Here is a 21672-nt window from a genome sequence, read left to right as displayed (position 1 = left end):
CGCTAGTGGTTTGAGACACAGAATTATCGTACCAGTCAACCAAATGCGTGATGCTATCGGTAAAACTTATGTAGGGTCGATTTTAACCGATTTTCCTCGTATCTCTGCTGGTAATAGAGTCCGTACAGTGTGAACATACAAAAGCATGTCGTATCAATTTAAATATGTCAATGGCAAATGATTTAAAAGTGGGCAGGAAAGTACTGCGAAGCGGAAATGCGACAAATTGGAAAGTTTAAAAAATAACTTGTGTCATGGATTGTAGTTTGGAGTCACCCATCTGTGTCAATATCTAGGAAAAGATCAACCCATGAGCAAACCTCCTAGTTTCGGTAGTATCCTTAAACCAAAGTTTATTGAGATACATGAGATGCAAACACTTCTTGAAAAATGAGTAAACATCAATATATCTGAACGTTAAATAACAGAACTTTTCGAGATTGCTTTTCTATTTGTCCTTAAGTAGGTTTTGTATGAATTCTGCTTTAAATAAGTACAAAAAAGTCGACCCGTTAGAACGCCGTATCAATACCCATTGCATTACCGACTGTCTGTTGAAATATCAATCCATCAAACTCAACAAATATGCTGTCGGTCAATATTATAAACCAATGTTACTTGTTATAGATAAAAGAACAGTTAGGGTATACGTCAATGAGATAGCAACCAAACATGAATATTCAAAAGACATTTAGATTTCAAAAATAAAGTCTGCAGCATTAGACATGTGCTTTCCAAATGGCAAGCTACAAATCGCACCATTAAGAAAAACGTATACAGAAACGATATTCACAAAATAGAAAATAAAAATAAAATTGATTTACAAAATATACCGCCAGAAAAAAAGCCACAACATTTTATATTTTATGTAACCAATGATAAATGAAATAAGGCTATCACTGAATGTTGCCTTTTGAAAAAAATGTTATCAAATTGTTATTACAATGGAAGTATTATATTGACTATTTACTTCCATGGTATTACCTTAAGAACTTTCATTAATAAAGGAAGAGGAATACATATTTAATAAGGTTGGTAATGGTAGTCTTCGATGGAATTGTAATCAGCTTACGGTATACTTTATTTAAAAAACAAACATTAATATTATCAATCAAAAATGATTTATTTAATCAAATCTTTCAATACTGAAAAACTGACCTTCAAGAGAATGTAGCTTATCCAAGACCAAAAGATTTTGATACACTTCGTGATTGATTGGTGTTTAACGCCACTTTCTGCACTATTGTGCTATTTCATGGCGGTCCGTTTTTATTGTGGAGGAAGCCGGAGTGCCCAGATAGAACAATCGAATTTCGGTAGGAAAACTGACAATCCTAGTAAATTAAGATTGGAGTCGAGCGCACCTGCAACGTGCGTGATTCGAACTCACAACCTCAGTGTTAATAGGCTAGTGATACAGTATTTGGACTTCTAAGACCACTTGGCTACCGCGGCCCTCTGTATTTCAAAGAATACCTGAGATCCTTGGAAATCTTTTCTCTATTATATTTATATATGGTATTGGTCATATGTATTTTACTACAGCTAATATTTTTGAGCAGACGATAATGCATAACAAATAAATGTTACTTTTTGTTTCTGTCCCTGGTTAATTAATAGCTGACTATATTGTGCATATAGAATAAGCTCTTAGTTTAGTTGACAGAGTAATGCAATGTTCTTGGGTGCTGAGTTTAGACCTTGTTACCCTAAAAAGCTATATCAATTTTGAAATCTTATTTAAAAAATTCTAAAGTTTCCAGAACTATTGTCATTGATTGTTTAAAACTTCAAGAGGATATAGTTTAGTAATCTGGAAATAAAAAGCATTTGCGATAATGAACGAAAATAACACTTTTTAATTTTGTGCGTCCGTAGCGCTTTTCTGGATATACCTTCATCAGGAACGCTCAGTCGTAAACATTTGAAAGGCAGAGCTGTAAAAATACGTAGACACGTTAGGCTAAATAAGACCAAAAAGGGACTAAAAGGAATAGACAAATCATCTAAGGTAAACTTTGAGTGAGGGAGTAGGAACCTTAGTTTTAAATTTGTTTTGATTGATCATCGGGAAATACGATTATAATTAAGTTTAAATTTATTCATTTGCAACAGTAGGACTTTATCAATGCTCAAATCGCGTAAATCAAAGTATATAAAAAAATAAAGAATAGAAAATAAGGCTCTTCTGCTATATATGCGTCACCAGCAATAAATGTTAATAAAATAAAAATGAAAACAACACTTACCTATGTACTGATCACTGAGCTAAAGATACTCTAGGGAACTGATAGAATGTAACAATAGCTGATAGGAGACAATCGGAAATTATACTACTCTTCTTTAGACCTTAGCATGGAAAAACATTTTTGTTGTTGAGTAACAGACGTTCATGATGTTCACAACAATTGTTTAGTCCATTTCAGTCGTCCTTTTCTCATTACCGTGCTGGGGCAGTTTTATTGCGTCAGAAGCACAGCCTTGATAATGAAGTTTTTGAAATGTTTAAATGTCATGCACGCGTTACGTATCAATTGAGATATCGCCATACGATATGACATATTGTGTTACTGCTGAGAAAGATGAAACCTGAAATTGTAACGTTTTAAGTCCATTTGTGTCAATATCAAGTAAAAGATCCAGATGTTAAGCAGACCATCGAGTTTCGGTAGTATATTTCACGAATTTTTAATTTCAACTTCACTGCAAGGATACACAAGATTCAAATACTCTCTCAAATGTGGTTTATTGAGTGACAATCGTTCTGAATAAAGGCAACAGTAGTATACCGCTATTCGAAATTCATAAATCGATTGAGAAAAAAACCAAATCCGGGAGAAATTAAGGAATTATACATGATGCTTTTATTTTGTCTTTGAGAAGGTATTTCATGAATTCTGCGTCATATGAAAAAGAGCAACCAAAAGACCAAGTTGACTAGTAGGGGTGCACATTTAACAAGCATGAGCATGATACTTGTGGAACAGGCACTGTTCACCCTTTCGGAACAATTGAGTTCACCCTGATTATTGGTGAAATTTTTGTCGCTTATATCTTATTTTCTGTATAGTGTTTTGTGGACTTGTTTTCGCCGTTTTATTTTGGCCAAGGTATTTTCTGTTCTTCGAATAGTGATTTTTGATTGCCCTATCCCCCTTTCATATAGTCTTCCTCATTTTTCGTTATGTTTTATAATAACGCTGAATAAACAGTATAAGAACATCATGTTCCATATTTTCATCCTCTTTGAAAGATAAAAGTTTACAATAAATAAACTTGTCTTTGAATTGAATACATGTAGTATTAGTCGGTATTTTAACAAAGGAAACCCTGAGACAAGTTGCATGTTTAGCAATAGATAATGCATCGAAAGATTTGAACAGCATTAGCCAAATATTGTGGAAAAGGCAAGAACTAGGATTAAACGAAATTCATGCTCATTATGTCCTGACGAATATACTAGAATAAAAGGGTTTAGAATACACAGAAACTGTATACTAGACAAGGCTTTCAAAGCTGAATTAGGATCAACAGATAACCGACCGAACATTGCAGTTATTTGCGATTATGATGTTCTTCCTGAGATTGGTCACGCTTGTGGTCATAATTTGATTGCAGAGTCTGGAATTGCTGTAGCCATTGGTGTGTAAGCAGCATTCAAACGGTCAGGGACTCCAATGGGAAAGGTAAGCACATCCTTACTGTACAATACCAATAAACATACGTAACATCTATTGACTCGATTTTCTGCTCTAATTATTTTATTAATATAATGGTAGAAACAATGGTTTCATCTAGTTTAATAAATTCTATGCAAGCATGTCTGAAGACTGTATATGTATATGTCCCTTTTCGTTATTATCAATCTGATAATATCAATATATTTACAAATCAAATGTACCAATGCTTCCTGTTGATTGATGAGTGATAAGCTACATCGGCAATCCTAATATATTATCCAGCCGCGAGTCTCGTAAAGGGTAAGATAAAAACCAACGGCGCAATCAAAAACCAGAAATAATAAAAAAAAAACCAAACAATACTTTGGCCATAGTGAAACGACGAAAAGACAAATATACATACATGAAACACTACACTACAAGTAAAGATTGAGCGACAAGATTTAGTATCAATAAAATCTGAGTGTCAATTCAGGTGCTCAAGTCAAAAATTCGGTGATTGTTCGGGGTGATGTCACAGTTAAGTTTGTGGTTAGAACAAGTGGAACATTCCCGGTTTTATATGTGACACAGATATACCATAACAATCAACCAAATGATTGTGTGTGTGTAAATCTTTCGAAAGCCATTTTTCGAATGTTATGTTTACGTGATGTTGTGAGAGCTTTCAAAATAAAAGAAAAGAAACAAAGAGTGTTTATTGGAAGGAATGGCTGCAGACAACTTGTAATTTTTAAACCGAATGATTTATAGATAGAATATATAATTGTTTAAAACTTCTTAAAATGCAAATAGTTAGTCAGATCAAATTTAATATCATAAGTTCGATCACGACACCAAAAACTAACGAGCAGGCTTTTCGAAGTGTTTAGGAGAATATCAACACAGGAAATACAAACACAGTGCATCGTTTTTGTTGACGGTAATGATCTAGCAATTTTTCTTTTTAAATTTTATGTCCAGAAATATAGTTTGTAGTCGTTTCATGTTTCCGAGTTATGCAATCGGTGTTGTATGTTTTCTTTGAATGAATGTTGGTTTGTTTAAAATAATCTTCCCCTTCCAGTTGTAAGTTTAGTTTTTGTCACGTTTAAGAAGCAAAATCACAAAAATACTGAACTTCGAGGAAAACCCAAATCAAACGGCAAAGCCAAACGACAAAACACATCAAACGAATGGACAACAACTGTCACATTCCCGACACGGTACAGGCATCCCCAAATGTAGAAAATGGTGGATTGAACCTGGCTTTATAGCGTTAAACATCTCTGCTGTATGACAGTTGCATCAAACTTCACTATATTTACAACGATGCGTGAACAAAAACAGACATAATAGGTAACATTGTCAAAATATGGGTACAGCAGTCATCACTGTGTCACAATCTCAAAACAAACAAACATTTAACAAAGAAGCACACAAAGCATCTATCAAATTTAACAATGTTTGAGAAAGTGTGTTTACGCGGTGCATTCTACTTAAGAATTGACATCTCATAGAAAACTCAATTTTAGATTACTATCTTGAACTCCAGATGAAGAAGGATATGGCGGTAAAATAGACTTGATTGAATCTGGTGCATTCAATAAGATAAATGTAGCCATGATTGTACATCCGTTCCCAAAGACAATTTCAAATGTACAAATGCTCGCTGTTGATGGGTAAGTGGTATGCTTCACTGAATATGGTTCAAATATTATTCCATACAAGTTACTGGTTTATAGTTATAAATCTAAGAGATAATGTGAAATTTTTAAGTAAAGGACACAGAAGTGATTATAAAATGAGGGTAAACAACTAATTAAGAGTGAAGATAGTAAATACCAGAGTAAGAATCTTGACAATTATACAAAACAATACTGGTAACTAAGACTTTGTGAATAAGAACTGTAAACACCGGTACAATACAAAGGTTATCATGGCATCTTGTAGTACACATATTATGTTCATTGTTTAAAACATTAGTCAACCCATCGTGAATAAGACAAATGGAATAATACATTTATGATATTGAACTATAAATAGAAATTTCAAATGATTAAGCTATGTTTATTTTAGAGTCACTATCAAATATATAGGAAAAGCAGCTCACGCAGCAGCTTATCCTTGGGAAGGAGTAAATGCCCTGGATGCTGCTGTATTATGCTACCAAAATGTTTCCTGCTTGAGACAACAGTTGAAACAAACATGGAGAGTACACGGTCAATAGTTGAATAAAGGAAAATTTGCTTTGTAAATGTATATTATATTAATTAGATTGTTTAGTCCAAATATATTTCATGACCCAGTATAACTTTTAAAATAGAAATGATTTTGGTATAGTACATTATTCAAATACATTTATATGATATGAACAAGGGAAAGACTTCTTTGAAAGTATAATGAAATTTTGCTTTAATTTTCAAAGATAAAAAGATCATGTTTTCAAGAATGTAGAACATCGACCAAGCTAATCTTGGTCGAATCTAGGCTTCATATACTGTATTATAGTTACAATAACGTAAAGAAATGAATGTACCGCTTCTTTTCAATGACAAGGGATAATAAAGAATGGAGGAGTCAAGCCAAACATCATACCAGATTTATCAGAGCTAGAGTTCTACTTCAGAACACCAAGCAAAAAGGAATTTCATGAACTAAGAGACAAAATGAAAGCATGTTTTGAGGCAGCTGCTGTGGCGACATGCTGTCAGGTTTGTTTTATTCCATTGAAAATACATAATTCAGAAAGCCCACTTTTGTCATCCAAAGTGATTCCGAACCAATATTTTTCTGTCAGATAAGTCATCTATTTTGAATAAAGAAAATGTATTACTATTTTGAGGGTATCAACCAGATTTATTTTTGGGAAGGCAATCGAATTTATGTCTTGCATAGTATTGGGAGTAAACTTCTTTATAATAAACCTACAGAGTGACGTCTGTATGCAACGTTCGTCAGTGGTTTTCATCAGTCAGAATTGATAGATTTTTATCACCTAGTGTCTCCAAGACAGCAATAAGATTAGTGCAATAGAAATTACGAATGAATATTCTCAAAATTATGATGATTATGTAGATACATTTCATTTTAAATTATTGTTGCCTAAATATACATTCTAAAGTGAGGTTGTACTTTCCCATAAAGTTTTCGACGGTCTTCCCTAACGCTTTTTTAAAGTACACTTATATTCACGAGATAATAATCAAACATCACTAACATGAATTTGTTAAGCATGCAGTATATTTTGGTACGAAAAATCACTCAGTGACCACACACAAAGTCACATCATCTAATAAATTATTATTCGAACTAACATCAAGTTTTCAAACTACTTAACGTTTTACCATGGAAACTTTTTCCTGTTTGAAATCATACACTAACCGAGGCATGTTTTCTAAATCAACCTAGATTTATATCTAAATTTATTTTTTAAGATATTTCCTTCTAAAAATAGCTGCAAAACCGTAATATTGTTCCTCATTTCAAGTCGGATAGATGTAAGTAATAGTTCAAGACATTAGTAATATATTTCTAGATGTAAGTAATAGTTCAGGACATTAGTAATATATTTCTAAATTTCAGTGAAGCAAAGTAATTGCTATCAAAATCTGTATAAATATATCGGTCACAGACAATTCATGGCTTTATTTGTATTTATCAATACAGTATTCCTGTCACGTAGTGTTGTCATTTTAGCGATATTTTTTAACATTGCCATATAAACGGGAGGTTTGGTTAGCCATACAACCAGGTTCAACCCACCATTTTGTCTTAAAATGTCCTGTACCAAGTCAGGAATATGGCAGTTGTTATCAAATAGTCCGTTTCTATGTATGTTGCGGTTCAGTGTTTCTGTTGCTCCGTTGTTTTCCTCTTCTTGTTGATCATGTTGATGTGTTTCCCTCGATTTAGTTTGTAACCCGGATTTGATTTCTCTTAATCGATTTATGAAGTTTGAATAGCGGTATACTACTGTTGCCTTTATTTATTCCTTTTATTTTTTGATGAAAATAATGGTGGGTATATACCACAGCAGCTGTTGGAAAATTATTGCGGGAAAGAAATAAGATTGGAGGAGTAAGGTCTAGTGGTTAATTACTTTGAAACGGTTATTACTCGTACACTTTTATTTGTAAAGACAAGAAATGTTATCACTTTATAAACAATTTTTAACGTTGATTATGAGTTCACAGGAAGACCTTGTCTGAATTTTGTAATCAACAAGCGTATAGAAACCGCTTTTACGGGAAATGCTGAGTCTTTAGGGATGAAGTTTGACTCAGCAGAAGGTCAGATTGGAGGATCTACTGATATGGGCAATGTATCCCAAGTTGTTCCAAGCATTCACCCGTTATGCAATTGGAACAACTTCTGTTAATCAAATAGACTTTGCTTTAGCATCAGGTACATTAAATATGCATTATTACTGCCAACACAAAGAATAACTAATCCAAAATTGATTATTCACATAGAGAAGTGAAAAGGAAAGGCCTTATTACTTATTATGTTTACACCCTCGTCCCTAAGTTTGTGGTTGTGGAATATGTCTCATTTGCAATCATAAAACATCTCTGTATTTATAGCATTCACAACATAAGGGAGTCGGACAAAACAATTTATTCAATACTATTATGAAAAAAGGAATTATTAGGTTGGTACATGGAGTCCAATACTGTAAAAATGTGGCGTCTGATAAAAGCTTTGTTAAATATTTTTTCGTTCACTGTTTACATGGATACACTATTTGTCTTTTACTAACATATAGGAAAGACTGATTATGTTTAAAGGAAAGTATAATATTGTGAAATTGATGAGGTTATATATAAGATCCCCTTTAATACTATAAAATAAGAATGTCTTAATCAAGACTATTTGGTGTTTATTTGATATTGGTTAGTAGAAAGGTAGGCTTAAAACACATTACCTTTAAACTAAGTCGTTATATAACCTTGAATGTGTTGACTCTAGAATAGACAAGTTAGATATTAAGTCTTACGTGCTTAATCGACAATTTACTTATTCAGTCATGTAATCGAGATAATGTTTATCAGTGTATGATTCAATCTGTTGTTTGACATGTCGAAAACCACATTGAAGACAGCCAAGTGACCATTGACCATTTGACACTATTTTCCATCAGAACAATCATCAAAATGTATCTGTTATTCCGTTTTGAGTTAATTTATCCGGAAAATATACCTTTTTACCGTAAAAGAGTAGAAACAACGTTTGTCAATGATAAACGTTTCATTTATTGTTTTACAATGAAATTTGATAAATCTGATGCATATAAAATGCGAGAATGGAGACTTTAATGTATAATATAGCGAAATTTGTAAAGAAAGTATCATTATGTAAAAAGATATAATCAGAACATAGTTCAATCACAAAATAAAAGAAGAATCAGTCTCTAGAAAATTACTGAAGTTGCAACATTTTGAATTGCTGAAACAGTTCACAAAACGTATGAACACTATCTGACAACATTAGAACTGGTATAGTCAAATACATTGACTTTTTCCTTTGTATTGCATTTTTTGCCAATTTCGAATATTTAATGTAATAAACAGTTTGATCGAATAAAAACGTTTCAGTACTATGAATAAAAAACGACAATTATTGCGCTGCGAATCCCTTAAAACATCGTATATTGAACCGCTATGTATTCATGGTTTTGATCGTTAAAGTCTTAATATGACATTGGAACTATCATACTCTTAATTAAAGGTGACCCAAAAGCCAAAACCACCGACCCTTACTCAAGGTAAGGCGATGGCGTTAATTGTTTAGGGTTGTATCAAGACAAAGATCTGTTAAAGGAAAAACAAAGAAGAATATGCAGTATTTCAGAAGTTGTCAGCATGAATGGAACAAAACTAACTTTATATTCACATTTGAGTTTTCAATGTACCCTATTTATTTTCGAACTACTTAAAATTCCTTCATGAGATTATCTTTGCATTTGGTACATGTTTTGTGGGCGTCATTTAGATTAAGTTGGCCTTCATCGTACTTTACACCTGTTAGATTGGTATCAAATGGCGATTAAAACTTAAGACTTGACAAGAGTTATGATTGTGCTATCGTCCTCTTCTATTCAAGGTATTGTTCCAAAGTTAATTTTCCGAAATTCTATTGTTCTGCGGTACAAAACGATTTGTACCAATTTTGACATTTACTGAATTCCACTAATAACCGCTTTGTTCCCTTCAATGGGTGCTCCTTACCGACCATACACTTCCAAAGCATGATATTATTTCCGATTTTTATGAAAATTCGTCTCAGCCAAATTTAAATTCTATTTTTGTGTTTTTACTTTTCATATTCGTTTTGTTTGTTTATCTTAAAACCTGTTTCGTTTCTCACATTTCCCTATTATGTCTGTTTGGGTTGCTCACCCAATTTTGTCAATATAATGGAAATATTACCAGCAGTTTTTGGTGGGGTTCGTGTGGCTCAGTCTTTAGTTTTCTATGTTGTGTTTTGTGTACTATTGTTTGTCAGTTGGTCTTTTTCTTTTTGAGCCATTGCGTTGTCAGTTTATTTTTTCGACTTATGAGTTTGAATGTCCCTCTGAAATCTTTCGCCTCTTTTTAACAACTATCATAAAAGTAGGAGGTTTAGCTAGCTATAAAACCAGATTTAACCCACCTCTTTCTTCGGAAAATGCCTGCATTTATTCGGGAGTTTGACAGCCGTTTTTCACTCGTTAAGATAATTGATAACGTTTTATTTTGTCAGTTTTTTGGACTTCCTTTTTGAATTTACCTTTGGAGTTCGATATTTTTGTTTAATTTATTTTTCTTTTGATTTGTCTCCTCCTTTATTGGTCTTTCACGACCGTATAGATAATAAAGACAGTAGCAGTATCAAAGAAATTGCTTAAAACTACTCTGTAGATGGTCTTTACTTCAATCTCCTTGACACCACTAGGATTTTAGTCTCTGTTTAATACTTTCATTTTTTTGACAAACAAATTTGCTAAATGTTGCATATGTAGCAGGTTGTGTAATGCCAAAATCATAAACGGTACCACTGTGCTTAATGTTTCGTTGATTACTTCTTACAATTTCTTTCTTATGTATGTAAAATCGGTAAAATTTTAGTATGCAGACGTCTAGTCTTGGTATTCAAACGACCTTGGGTGTACTGTGGATTCATAATTATTTGTTGGATACCAATTTTCGTGGATTTCGTGTGTACAGGCAAACCACGAAATCAAATGTTCAACGAACTACTAATTTTTTATAGGCATGTATGCAGACATCGGCAAAACCACGAAATTAAATATCCACGAACATATAAGTTTTCCTCAATCCACGAAAATTGATACCCACGAAAATAAATGAATCCACAGTAAATAGTTTAGAATCTTATCTTGGCAATAGGACCTATTTAAAAATCTTTCACACAAGGTTAACAGAATGGGATATCAAAAGAAGCCTTCCACACAAGGTTAACAGAAGGGGATATTGAAAGAAGCCTTTCATACAGGGTGAACAGAATGGGATATTAAAATTACAATGACCTTGTTGATTCCATTCTAAATTTTAATTCCCATCTTATACTTTGAACTTACTTACACGCTTCTAATACAAATTCTAAATAGGGGATGAGGGGTATTTCGTTGTTTCTGTTATATTTATTCCCGATAGAATCGAGTGATTTAAAACTTTATAGACATTTATCTACTGTTGAACCACTATATTGAGAAATATATATACCAATTCAGATCTCTAATTTGGTTTAATTTTGAAGTTGTATTTTTTCCCTTGGAAATGCATCTCTCATCATGTTTTGTTCGTTCAGGAAATATTACGTGTTTTAATATCAACTGTATAACAGCATCATTTTCTTGAGTGAGAACGTTCGTATGTAATTGACTCTCTTAACGGCAAATTTGTTCATTTTAATAAGGATAACTAAATAAAAAAACTTCGTACAATTTGTCTATGGAAATCGTATTTTTGCATTGAACCCTAATTAATCTGTTACTTATATTCAAATTTCTAGAACAATTGAAAAGTATAAGCAATGATATAATGCAGTGTATTAATGTTCGGTTAATCCACAGTGCCAAATAATCCCTAAATGTGCATTCTACATAAATCACCCCCTTTATTTATTATCAAACACCGTGCGTGCTAATACATGTAAGTGCGCTAACCAATTGAATCGAGAACTGATTTTACATAGTTTTTAGGTCACTGAAAATACTTCCGTTTATTATGTATATAAAATTTACCTTATTGGATATCATACAGATAAATGTGTACTCTTTGGCATTTTTCTAAATAAACTATAATATATTCAACTTTATTCTATTATTAACAATGATCATCCACCGGCAATTTTAATTGTATTGAATTACAATTTGTTTGACATTGAATTCCTTTTGTATCATACCATTTAATAAACGTAAATTCATGCACGTTATGACTACAACTTTAAATAAACTGTTTTTTGATAAATCAAATACTCAATATTATAACCTTTGCTTCCAGAGAATATAAGTAATCACAAGCATAACTATATGGACAACGTATAAGTATAAGCAAACTGGTTACTATTGATTAAATGGATTTATTAAAACAATCGACATTTCAAAGAATCGACGAGGCATCAGAAGAACTTGAAGAACTGAGCAAAGATATATGGCGAAATCCGGAACTTAATTTTATTGAACATCATGCACACGAAAAACTAGCCAATTTTCTTGAATCTAAGGGCTTCGACGTTACCAAAAAATTTGTTTTAGAGACTGGATTTAAAGCTGAAGTAGGCACCGCCAAAATTGGACCCAATATTGCTGTAATTTGTGAGTACGATGCGTTACCGGAGATTTGACATGCATGCGGACATAATTTGATTGCTGAAGCTGGTGTTGCGGCTGGTCTTGGAATAAAAGCAGCATTGGAGAAATTGGAAAAACCATTTGGCAGGGTAAGCAAAACCGTTACTTGTAGGTTAACGTTAAGCGAGAAAATAAAGAGAAATAGTCGGCTGCAACACATGTCCTTTGATTGCATAAGGATAGGATTTGGGCAGCTTTGTACCAGCAGTGACATCATTCTATAATATTTCGAAAGAAACTTGTCTTGGTCTTAGATACAATATTTTCTTATTAGTGGTTATTTGCTTTGAACTAGCTGTCAGTAACTGAGATTACTCTTAGCTCTGTATTCTAAGTATTTTTTGTTATGGGGGAAGAATAAATATCCAGCCACGTCCGATCTGTGTTTTTCTGCTTTTTATTGATCTGAAGAGCCTTTTTCAACTGATTTTCATAGTTTGTTCTTATGTTGTACTGTTACACCACTGTTACAGGTTAGTGGAGGGTTGGAGCGTTCAAACATGTTTACTTTATGTGCCTGTCCTAAGTCAGGATCCTGTAGTATAGTGGTTGTACTTGCAATTGGTTCATGTCTGTCATATTTGTTTTTCGTAAATTGTTTTGTTATAAATTAGGCTGTTGGATTTCTCAATTAAATTGTTTCATATTTTTCATGTCTGGGTCTTTAATAGCCGACTATACGGTATTGGGTTTTCTTATTGTGGAATGCCGTAAGGTTGCCTACAATTGCTTTCATCCACTTCATTTGAACTTTGGTGGAAGTGTCTCATTGGCAATCATACCACATCTCCTTATCTTTATATTGATTCACCAGTTGTGCATTTCCAGGGCTGCTCGTTACAAAATATTTTAAATCGAAAATCGAAAGTATCCAGTATGGAGGACCAATATACTGAAAATACCACAAATAGATATACAAATGTATTATGTGCATTCAGTTGAGAAAATTATAACATAAAAATGTCCAAGTATCTATATCAACAAGTATCTTGTCTGTAGAAAAGAAATTGCTGACGGAATTTTATTCTTTCGAGGAATTTTAGTTCATTAGCATGGTCAATAGCCCAATAGAAGTAAAACGAGACTAGAGGAAACCGACATTTATTATGCTCATATTTGTTATTTTGTTTTTATTGCTCCTCAACATTGAGCAATGCAATAGGTGTCGCCAGTTGAGAAGGAGAAACTACTTACTTTTAGTGAAGCACTGAATTTAACAACGTTTTTGCTGCTAATTTTTTTGATTCATATGTATTTTTTCTGTTTTTACTATTATTTTTCTTTTTTTCGTTATTTTTCTATAAGTCATGCTTTCGCTTTCTTCTTCGACGTTTGTCTTAAACTTTACAACCAATAGATCTTTTTCATTACAAGGACATCTTTAATCCAGTAGCCTATACATATTAGATTATGAACATAAGAAATAAACTGACCCAAATATAACCCGGTGTTAAAAGGTCTGGACCTATTGTTGCATAGGACACTGTGGCATATGGAAATCAGGAGTTCATTTAATTCGCCTTTTTGCTTACATGCATTTTCAATATCATGAATCTAGTGAGTGGTTTGTTAACGTTTTTCTTTTGGGAATTCGGCGTTGATTTGAAATATATGATAGTTTTTTTTTTCATTCACATTTGTTTCCGACTTGAGGTGACTTTGACATATTGTTATGACATATATTATCTGGTGCCGGAAAATTGAGATATCTTCTTTTTCTATTGGGTCTTAAGATTGCCGTTTTATTAACGTATGATCTGTAAATTTATCCTTTTGTTCTTTTTCTCTATTGTGACATTTTCACTGAGCTTAAATTCGCATGCATAGCAGAAAGTCTTTACTCTGTTGAAGCACCTGGTCTCGCTCAGTTACGCATTAATGCAATTTCCTCAAAAAGTAAGGAAAGACGTTAGGGATTTTATTAATTACGCCAGACACGCTTTTTGTGTACATTAGACTTATCAGTGAATTGTTTGAGCGTTACGCAATGCTGTTCAATGAAGTTTGACTGCCCATTTGAACGAGACATATTGCAGCCGTTTTTATACAACATGTCAACAAATGAATAATGATAAAATGTGTCTTATAAATGTGTATTTATTTGGGTTTTCAGATAACTGTTTTAGGTACCCCTGCAGAGGAAGGAGGGGGCGGGAAAATTGACATGATCAATAATGGTGTCTTTGATGATATTGATGTAGCCATGATGGTTCATCCTTCTTCAAAAAACTAGCTCTCATGTTTCCCTGACAGCGATTGATAGGTAAGAATTTTATTAATATTGATATTGATCTACTAGTATTTGACAATTTAAGGAAAATACCATATAAAGTTCAGTCTATCTTACTTTATAATTTGATTTTTTAACTTTTTTGATTCGAGCGTTACTGTTGTAAACGCAACGCGCGTCTTGCGTACAAAATATAAGCCTGGTATCTTAGATTGATGTTTGATAAATATATATATATATCAATTACTGCAATTCAAAAACAAGAGTTTGAATACATAATGAATAATTTAAAAACAATTATCATTATGTTTTAAGGTACCCTGTCGAGGAATCTGTTCTACAACCTTTTGGTGTTCATGTTATTACCTTGATTTGTTTTCTTAATCGATTTATGAGACTATAACATCGGTATAATTATGTTGCTTTCATATTGAAACTAACAATTTAATTATTACATTTTTTGTAAAATATGGTTTCTTAAAACCCAATGTTTGTTAATCCAATACATTCCAATACTCAAACTGACCATTTATAAAGTACAATGATATTTCAAAATGGCTTTTCATAAATACATTGAACTTTTTATCTTAGCCAGAGTTATTTTGGCAGGGTTAATATCAAATACATTGGGAAAGCTGCACACGCTGCAGTCTACCCATGGAATGGAGTTAACGCCCTTGATGCAGCGGTACTATGCTATCAGACGGTGTCCTGCCTAAGGCAACAGATGAAACCTACATGGAGAGTTCATGGTATGAAAATGAATTGAATCATAAGAGATGTTTACTCAAAATGGCATGTCCTATAAGTATATACGGATAAATTAAATCCTGAAAATCTGTTTTGAATATATCACCAGAAAAATTAATAATGTTCATCGAAAATACAAACAGATTTTATACCCGTAATTAAAACGTACACTAGTGCAATAAAATATTACGGAGCAGTACTGGTGAACGTTAAACTTCCCAGCAAGCAAGAAACAAGCATATTAATTACATGTATAGCTTAATAAAGCTAGTAGTAACAATCAATTGTGTCTATCGTATCTATGACAAAACTGGTACAAAATTTAAAAATTTCAACTAAATATTCGAGAAATAAGACGATAATAATTTTGCTCTTTTTTAAGATGGCGATGCTCCTCTTGTCATATGTTATGGTATAAAATTGTGAATGGAAATGGGGAATGTGTCAAAGAGACAACAACCCGACAAAAGAGCAGAAAACAGCCGAAGGCCACTAATGGGTTTTCAACACAGCGAGAAAATTCCGCACCCGGAGGTGGGCTTCATCTGGCCCGTAAACAAACATGTGTACTAGTTCAATGAAAACGGACGTCACACTTAACTCCAAAACATATACATGAACTAAAATTGAAAAACCTACAAGACAAACAAAGGCCAGAGGCTCCTGACTTGGGACAGGCGCAAAAATGCGGCGGGGTTAAATATGTTTTGTGAGATCACAACCCTCCCCCTATACCTCTAGCCAATGTAGAATAAACAAACACACAGCAATACGCACAGTAAAACTCAGTTTAAAAGAAGTCTGAGTCCGGTGTCAGAATATGCACATGTCAGGTATGCATATTTCAGATCTTGTAGGGTTTGCCAAATGAATCTTCTAATGTAGCTGACTGGGTTATTCCTTGCAATAACACAAAAGTAACTTTTACAGATTAACAGAAACCATATACTTTTGAATACTTTCCAATCTTTATCTAACCTGTAAATATAATGTTCTAGAAAAAAAATAACATTCAACGAATTTTTAAATTTAGGAATAGAAAAAGAATGATATATGCAAACACAGGGAATCATTTAGTTTATTGAACACAAAGGACTACAACAGGGTATTGACGAGTGTCTGTTGAACATGTTTTTTTTCTGTAATCCCTTTTATCTTTTATATGAATTGTATTGATATTAGTAGAAGAAGTTTTTTTTGTAGGTATAATAAAAAATGGTGGAATCAAGTCAAATATCATACCAGAATTAACTGAACTCGAATATTCATACAGAGCACCAAACAAACAAGAACTAGATCAGCTGAAAGACAAGATGAGATCCTGTTTTGACTCAGCAGCAACAGGCACTGGGTGTCAGGTATAATAAGCCAGAACTTTAAGACAAGTATTTGTAGTCCCTTGAAGTCCCTTAAGTTAATAACAATAAGTTGATATAGTCTAATATTTAACATGTATTAACATTGAAACTAACTAATGATGTCATGAATAGATTGACAGTGATAGCAACTTGTCTGAATGATGTTCTGCTCAAAATTATATTTCAATAACTTCAAGTCACATTCGATTGGCTGTTCCGGTCCTTAGATATACAGCCCCGCTGTTTAGTAGGGATTATATAATTAATATTTACTGTAGAGACCGTATAGACATTTTTTTTTATCAATTGGCAAACATTTTGACATTTATTTTCAGAATTCGTACAGCAATTAAAGAAAGTTGCGATATTAAATTAAATGCCAAATAACAGATTTTCATTTTAAACAATCAATTTTTAAAGAAATTGGCCATGCATGCATTCAAAGTTATATAAAAACGAACATATAAACACTTGAGGCATACAAGAAGTCTTAATGACATTTAATACATTTAGACCTGCGTTTGAAATATACTTTAATAGAAAGTCGTATGAAATAGAATTGATCAAATCAGGATGATAACAAAGAAAAAAGTTTTTTTAATTTTCTAAAGGCATAAGAGCCAGCAAACGCAAAATGCAAAAAAAAAATTATCAAGCTATAAAATTTCATTTCCTGTTTTATGAATGTGGAGAAATCAGCTGATTTTCCGAAAAAAAAAACTGCATTTAATTTCATATTTTGACTTGAAAATTTCTTATAATCTAGCTATGTATTGTAAATGTTTGTAATACTGAATAGAAGAAAGATCTACATGCTAAAAAGACCTTAGTATCCTTTTAAAAATGTAACATATTCCTAGTTTCATATACATAACGAATGTAATACATTGAGTAAAAATGTTCTTTCATGATTTTTTATACCATGATTTTTTCTAAAATTATTTTATCTAGACATGGATTTCTCGTTTGAACTGTTTGAACACATTTTGTCATGTCGGTGACCTTTATAGCTTACTTGATGGTGTTATGGTGACTTAACGTTGATAACTTTAATTTTTATTGGTCTTTGGTTGGGTAGTTGCCTTATTTGTTATTATACAAAATCTCCTTATTTTAATATAAAATTCAGATTTTTTTTTCTGCAAAATTAGTCTTTTTATTGTTTCTGTTTTTAACATAAATCAGGTCTTTCGTTTTGTCCATTGAGATGTTACAAATTTTGTTATCCCGGGGGCTTTTATAACTTGATATACGGTTTCAGTTTTGCTTTTTGTTGAAAACTACTCGGTGAACTATAGCTGTTCACATCACGGTCCTTTGGTCATAGGTGGAAATTTTTACGAAGAACCATTCTTAAAAGGTCATTATCATTTCTGTAAGTTTTATAAAAGTAATCAGTATAATATTTTTTGACATTACTTGAAGTCATAGTACATTAATGACATTGTGGTTATTTCAATGTTTGACATTACTTGAGGTCATAGTACATAAATGACATTGTGGTTATTTCAATGTTTTAAGTTACTTGAAGTCATAGTACATTAATGACATTGTGGTTATCTCAATGTTTTAAGTTAGTTGAAGTCATAGTACGTTAATGACATTGTGGTTATTTCAATGTTTTAAGTTACTTGAAGTCATAGTACGTTAATGACATTGTGGTTATTTCGATGTTTTAAGTTACTTGAAGTCATAGTACATTAATGACATTGTGGTTATTTCAATGTTTTAAGTTACTTGAAGTCATAGTACATTAATGACATTGTGGTTATCTCAATGTTTTAAGTTACTTGTAGTCATAGTACATTAATGACATTGTGGTAATTTCAATGTTTAAAGTTACTTGATAGTTTTTTTTTAGTTTTATTTGTTCTACGATGTTGTGTTAATATTTTTTCATTCCTATTAAAATCATTTATTTGATGTTTGGTTATAGGTATCGTACGATTTTTCTAGCAAGCCTTATTTGAATATGGTAAGTAACAATCGAATGGCAGACGCCTTCAGGAGTAATGCAGAATCTCTTGGTGTAAAATTTGACGCAAAGGAAGACGAAATAGGAGGTTCATCGGATATGGGGAATGTTTCACAAATTATTCCAAGCATTCATCCAATTTACAACATTGACACGATTTATGGAAATCATACCAAAGATTTTACCACTGCGGCAGGTATGGTATCATGTTTGTAAGATAAAGCAGGGAAATCGTCCCAGAAGACCTCGTGTTCAATAAAAGTTATATGTTTCACTTCTTAGTTTAAAATAGATATATTTCTCCACTATCATGAGAACTATCGATATATGCTGGGAGCTTTATATATTTTAAAGGTTTTCTCCTTTCACAATATCAAATTGACCTAAATGCATATTAGATATAGTTAAAGAAACGGCATTATTAAAAAAGGAACAATTTAATCAGTAATAGGGTACTTCTATAAATTCTTTTTGCAGATTGTTGCTAACACCATTAAAGAATAATTTCTTTTTATACTACTATTGTTTTAATATTCATGTCCTTTAAATGAAAGGAGAAATTGTAGCCATATTGCATTAAAAAGAAAACAATATAAAACTTAGCATTCATTTCCTTTATGATATTTGTACTACTAGTAGACATTTGCGGAACTGTCATACACCTACGATTAGGATTACAATTACACTTTCAGGTAGCATTTAAATCTTAGGTCGTTTCAAAGTGTAAATATAAACCGTCGGTTAAAAAAAAAAGACTAACTCCTATGATGTTTTTCTATAGTTGAATAATGTCATAAAGTTTTGTTTTCAACCGACCCTAATTGTCAATTTCTAGATGTAAGTCAAGATATGAGGCAGACTTAACTGTATCTGTTGTATCCTTTATCTCATGTTCGATTGGATAGATGCGTTCAACATAGTCACCAAATTTTGAATTATTTAGTGAGAGAACATCATCTATGTAGCGGAAAGTTAAGTTAAAGGATACTCCTTATTTCTTTTCTTTCTTCCTAAGAAGTTCCTGTATGAAACTAGCCTCATATGAATAAAGGAATAAGTCGGCAAGAAGAGGGGCATAGTTGGTTCCCATGGGAATGCAGATTTTTTCAAATTTCATACATCTGTTGTGACCATATGTTTCCGCATTTGTGTGTCGTCGAAAATACGTATTTATATGATAAAAAAATATCATTTCATTTTACTAAGTATCTCAATTGGGTTTAAGTCTTAGTGTAATCCTAGGTAAAGAAGTAGTTTCCGCAAAATGTCTAATAATAAAAGTTTTATTTTAGTACACTGTGATAATTTACTCCTGCCCAAAGAGCTAACTTTAAATAAATCTAATGTATACAGCAATAATTGTCCTTTTCGTAGTCGATAAACATGTGTATGTATCTGTGAGACTCGGTACACTGAAATAGGTTCTTTATTTTCGTGTTTATATTTTTTGTATTGATGTTCCTGTGTTATTTTCTTTCCTCATTATACACAAAATATGCGTTAAATCATTCATTCAAAATGCTTACATGTTTTATATGAAGAAATAACATTAGCAGCACCTATTTTACTGCACCAGATGCACATTTCGATAATGAAGATGGTGTCTCCATTATGAAAAAGAAGCATTATATGACAGGCTTGATGCGTACCCGTTTACTGAAATCCTAGTACCCAATAAGGACTGTTACTGTTATGGAAAGTTCTTGAGATATAAGATTCAAATTATTCAAACATCAACTTAAAGTTAATTTCATCAACTCGAAAAGAACTTGTTGATTACTAAACGTACTCTCGACTGTATAATTATCATAAAAGGGTCATGCATCAAGGCAGGCAACTTCATGTAATATTTAGAAAAAAAAACTTTTTTTCATAATAATATTCCTTTATTTCTGTACTTAGAAAATTGTAGTTTCAGTTTCTAAAATATTAACTATCAAATAGTGTTATCAGTGTTTTTCGTTTTTTTAAAGGGAAGTTAATCAAAAGCCTTCTTTTAATGAATGTTTAAAACGAACGCACATTTGTTCAATTGTACAGCATTTTGTTGACCGGGATGCTTTTATAATCTTTACATGCTTAATATTTTTCAGGTGATCCAAAAGCTCAGTTGCATACTCTGAATCAAGCGAAAGCTATGGCACTTACCTGTCTTGATATATTTACGAATGAAAACTTATTGAAAGATATAAGGGACGAATTTGCAGTATTCAAACAAAATTCACAATGAAATCGGCGATGACAAAAAAGTTCTGAAACCTTACAGATTTATGTAAACTGCTGGATTTGCTTAATTTTGTAACTTTTTTAACCAGATGTTACCATTTTCTTTATTAATTTATTGATTTTAGTTGTAAGGAGTACATCCCTGGTAATAAAGTCCGTACAGTATGAACATAAAAGAGCGTATCGTATCAATTGAGATGTGTCAACGCCAAATGATTTAGAAGGGGGCTTGTAACTGCTGCAAAGCGAAATGCGACAAATTGGAAAGTTTAAAAAATCACGTGTGTCATAAATTCCAGTTTGAAGTCGCGCATCTGTGTCAATTTCAAGACATGAGCAGACCTCTTAGTTTTAGTAGTATCCTTAATCCCAATCTAACTAGGATATGTGAGATGAAAATAATAATTGAAAATGAATAAACCAATTTTACTTATTATAGATAAAAGAAGAGTTAAGGTATACCTCAATGAGATAGCTACCCAACATGAACATATAAACGACATTTAGAGTTCCAAATAACGTCTGCAACATTAGACAGGTGCTTTCCAGATGTCAAGCTATAAATCGCACCAATAAGAAAAATGTATACAGAAACCAAATTCGCATAAAAATAAAAT

The 21672-nt window shown here is 32.3% G+C and overlaps 1 protein-coding gene and 1 pseudogene across 2 annotated transcripts; both read left to right on the top strand.

Annotated features, from left to right (window-relative positions):
- The first annotated feature begins 43 nt into the window (after window positions 1–43).
- On the top strand, window positions 44–8107 carry LOC127725993 (peptidase M20 domain-containing protein 2-like; annotated as a pseudogene).
- On the top strand, window positions 7141–21231 carry LOC127725613 (xaa-Arg dipeptidase-like). 2 transcript variants are annotated; one of them, XM_052232703.1, is made up of 6 exons: window positions 7141–7159; window positions 14630–14779; window positions 15356–15498; window positions 16700–16854; window positions 18791–19025; window positions 20923–21231. In XM_052232703.1, the coding sequence occupies exons 3-6, from the start codon at window positions 15474–15476 to the stop codon at window positions 21057–21059; spliced, it is 552 nt and encodes a 183-aa protein (XP_052088663.1). In that variant the 5' UTR covers window positions 7141–7159; window positions 14630–14779; window positions 15356–15473; the 3' UTR covers window positions 21060–21231. The 2 variants fall into 2 exon arrangements, with proteins under 2 accessions (XP_052088663.1, XP_052088662.1); XM_052232702.1 differs by lacking the exon at window positions 7141–7159 and adding an exon at window positions 12065–12605.
- Window positions 21232–21672: the final 441 nt, after the last annotated feature.

This window comes from Mytilus californianus, unplaced genomic scaffold (assembly GCF_021869535.1).
Source record: "Mytilus californianus isolate M0D057914Y unplaced genomic scaffold, xbMytCali1.0.p SCAF_15, whole genome shotgun sequence".
Taxonomy (NCBI): domain Eukaryota; kingdom Metazoa; phylum Mollusca; class Bivalvia; order Mytilida; family Mytilidae; genus Mytilus; species Mytilus californianus.
This window is presented reverse-complemented; position numbering and strand designations above follow the sequence as displayed.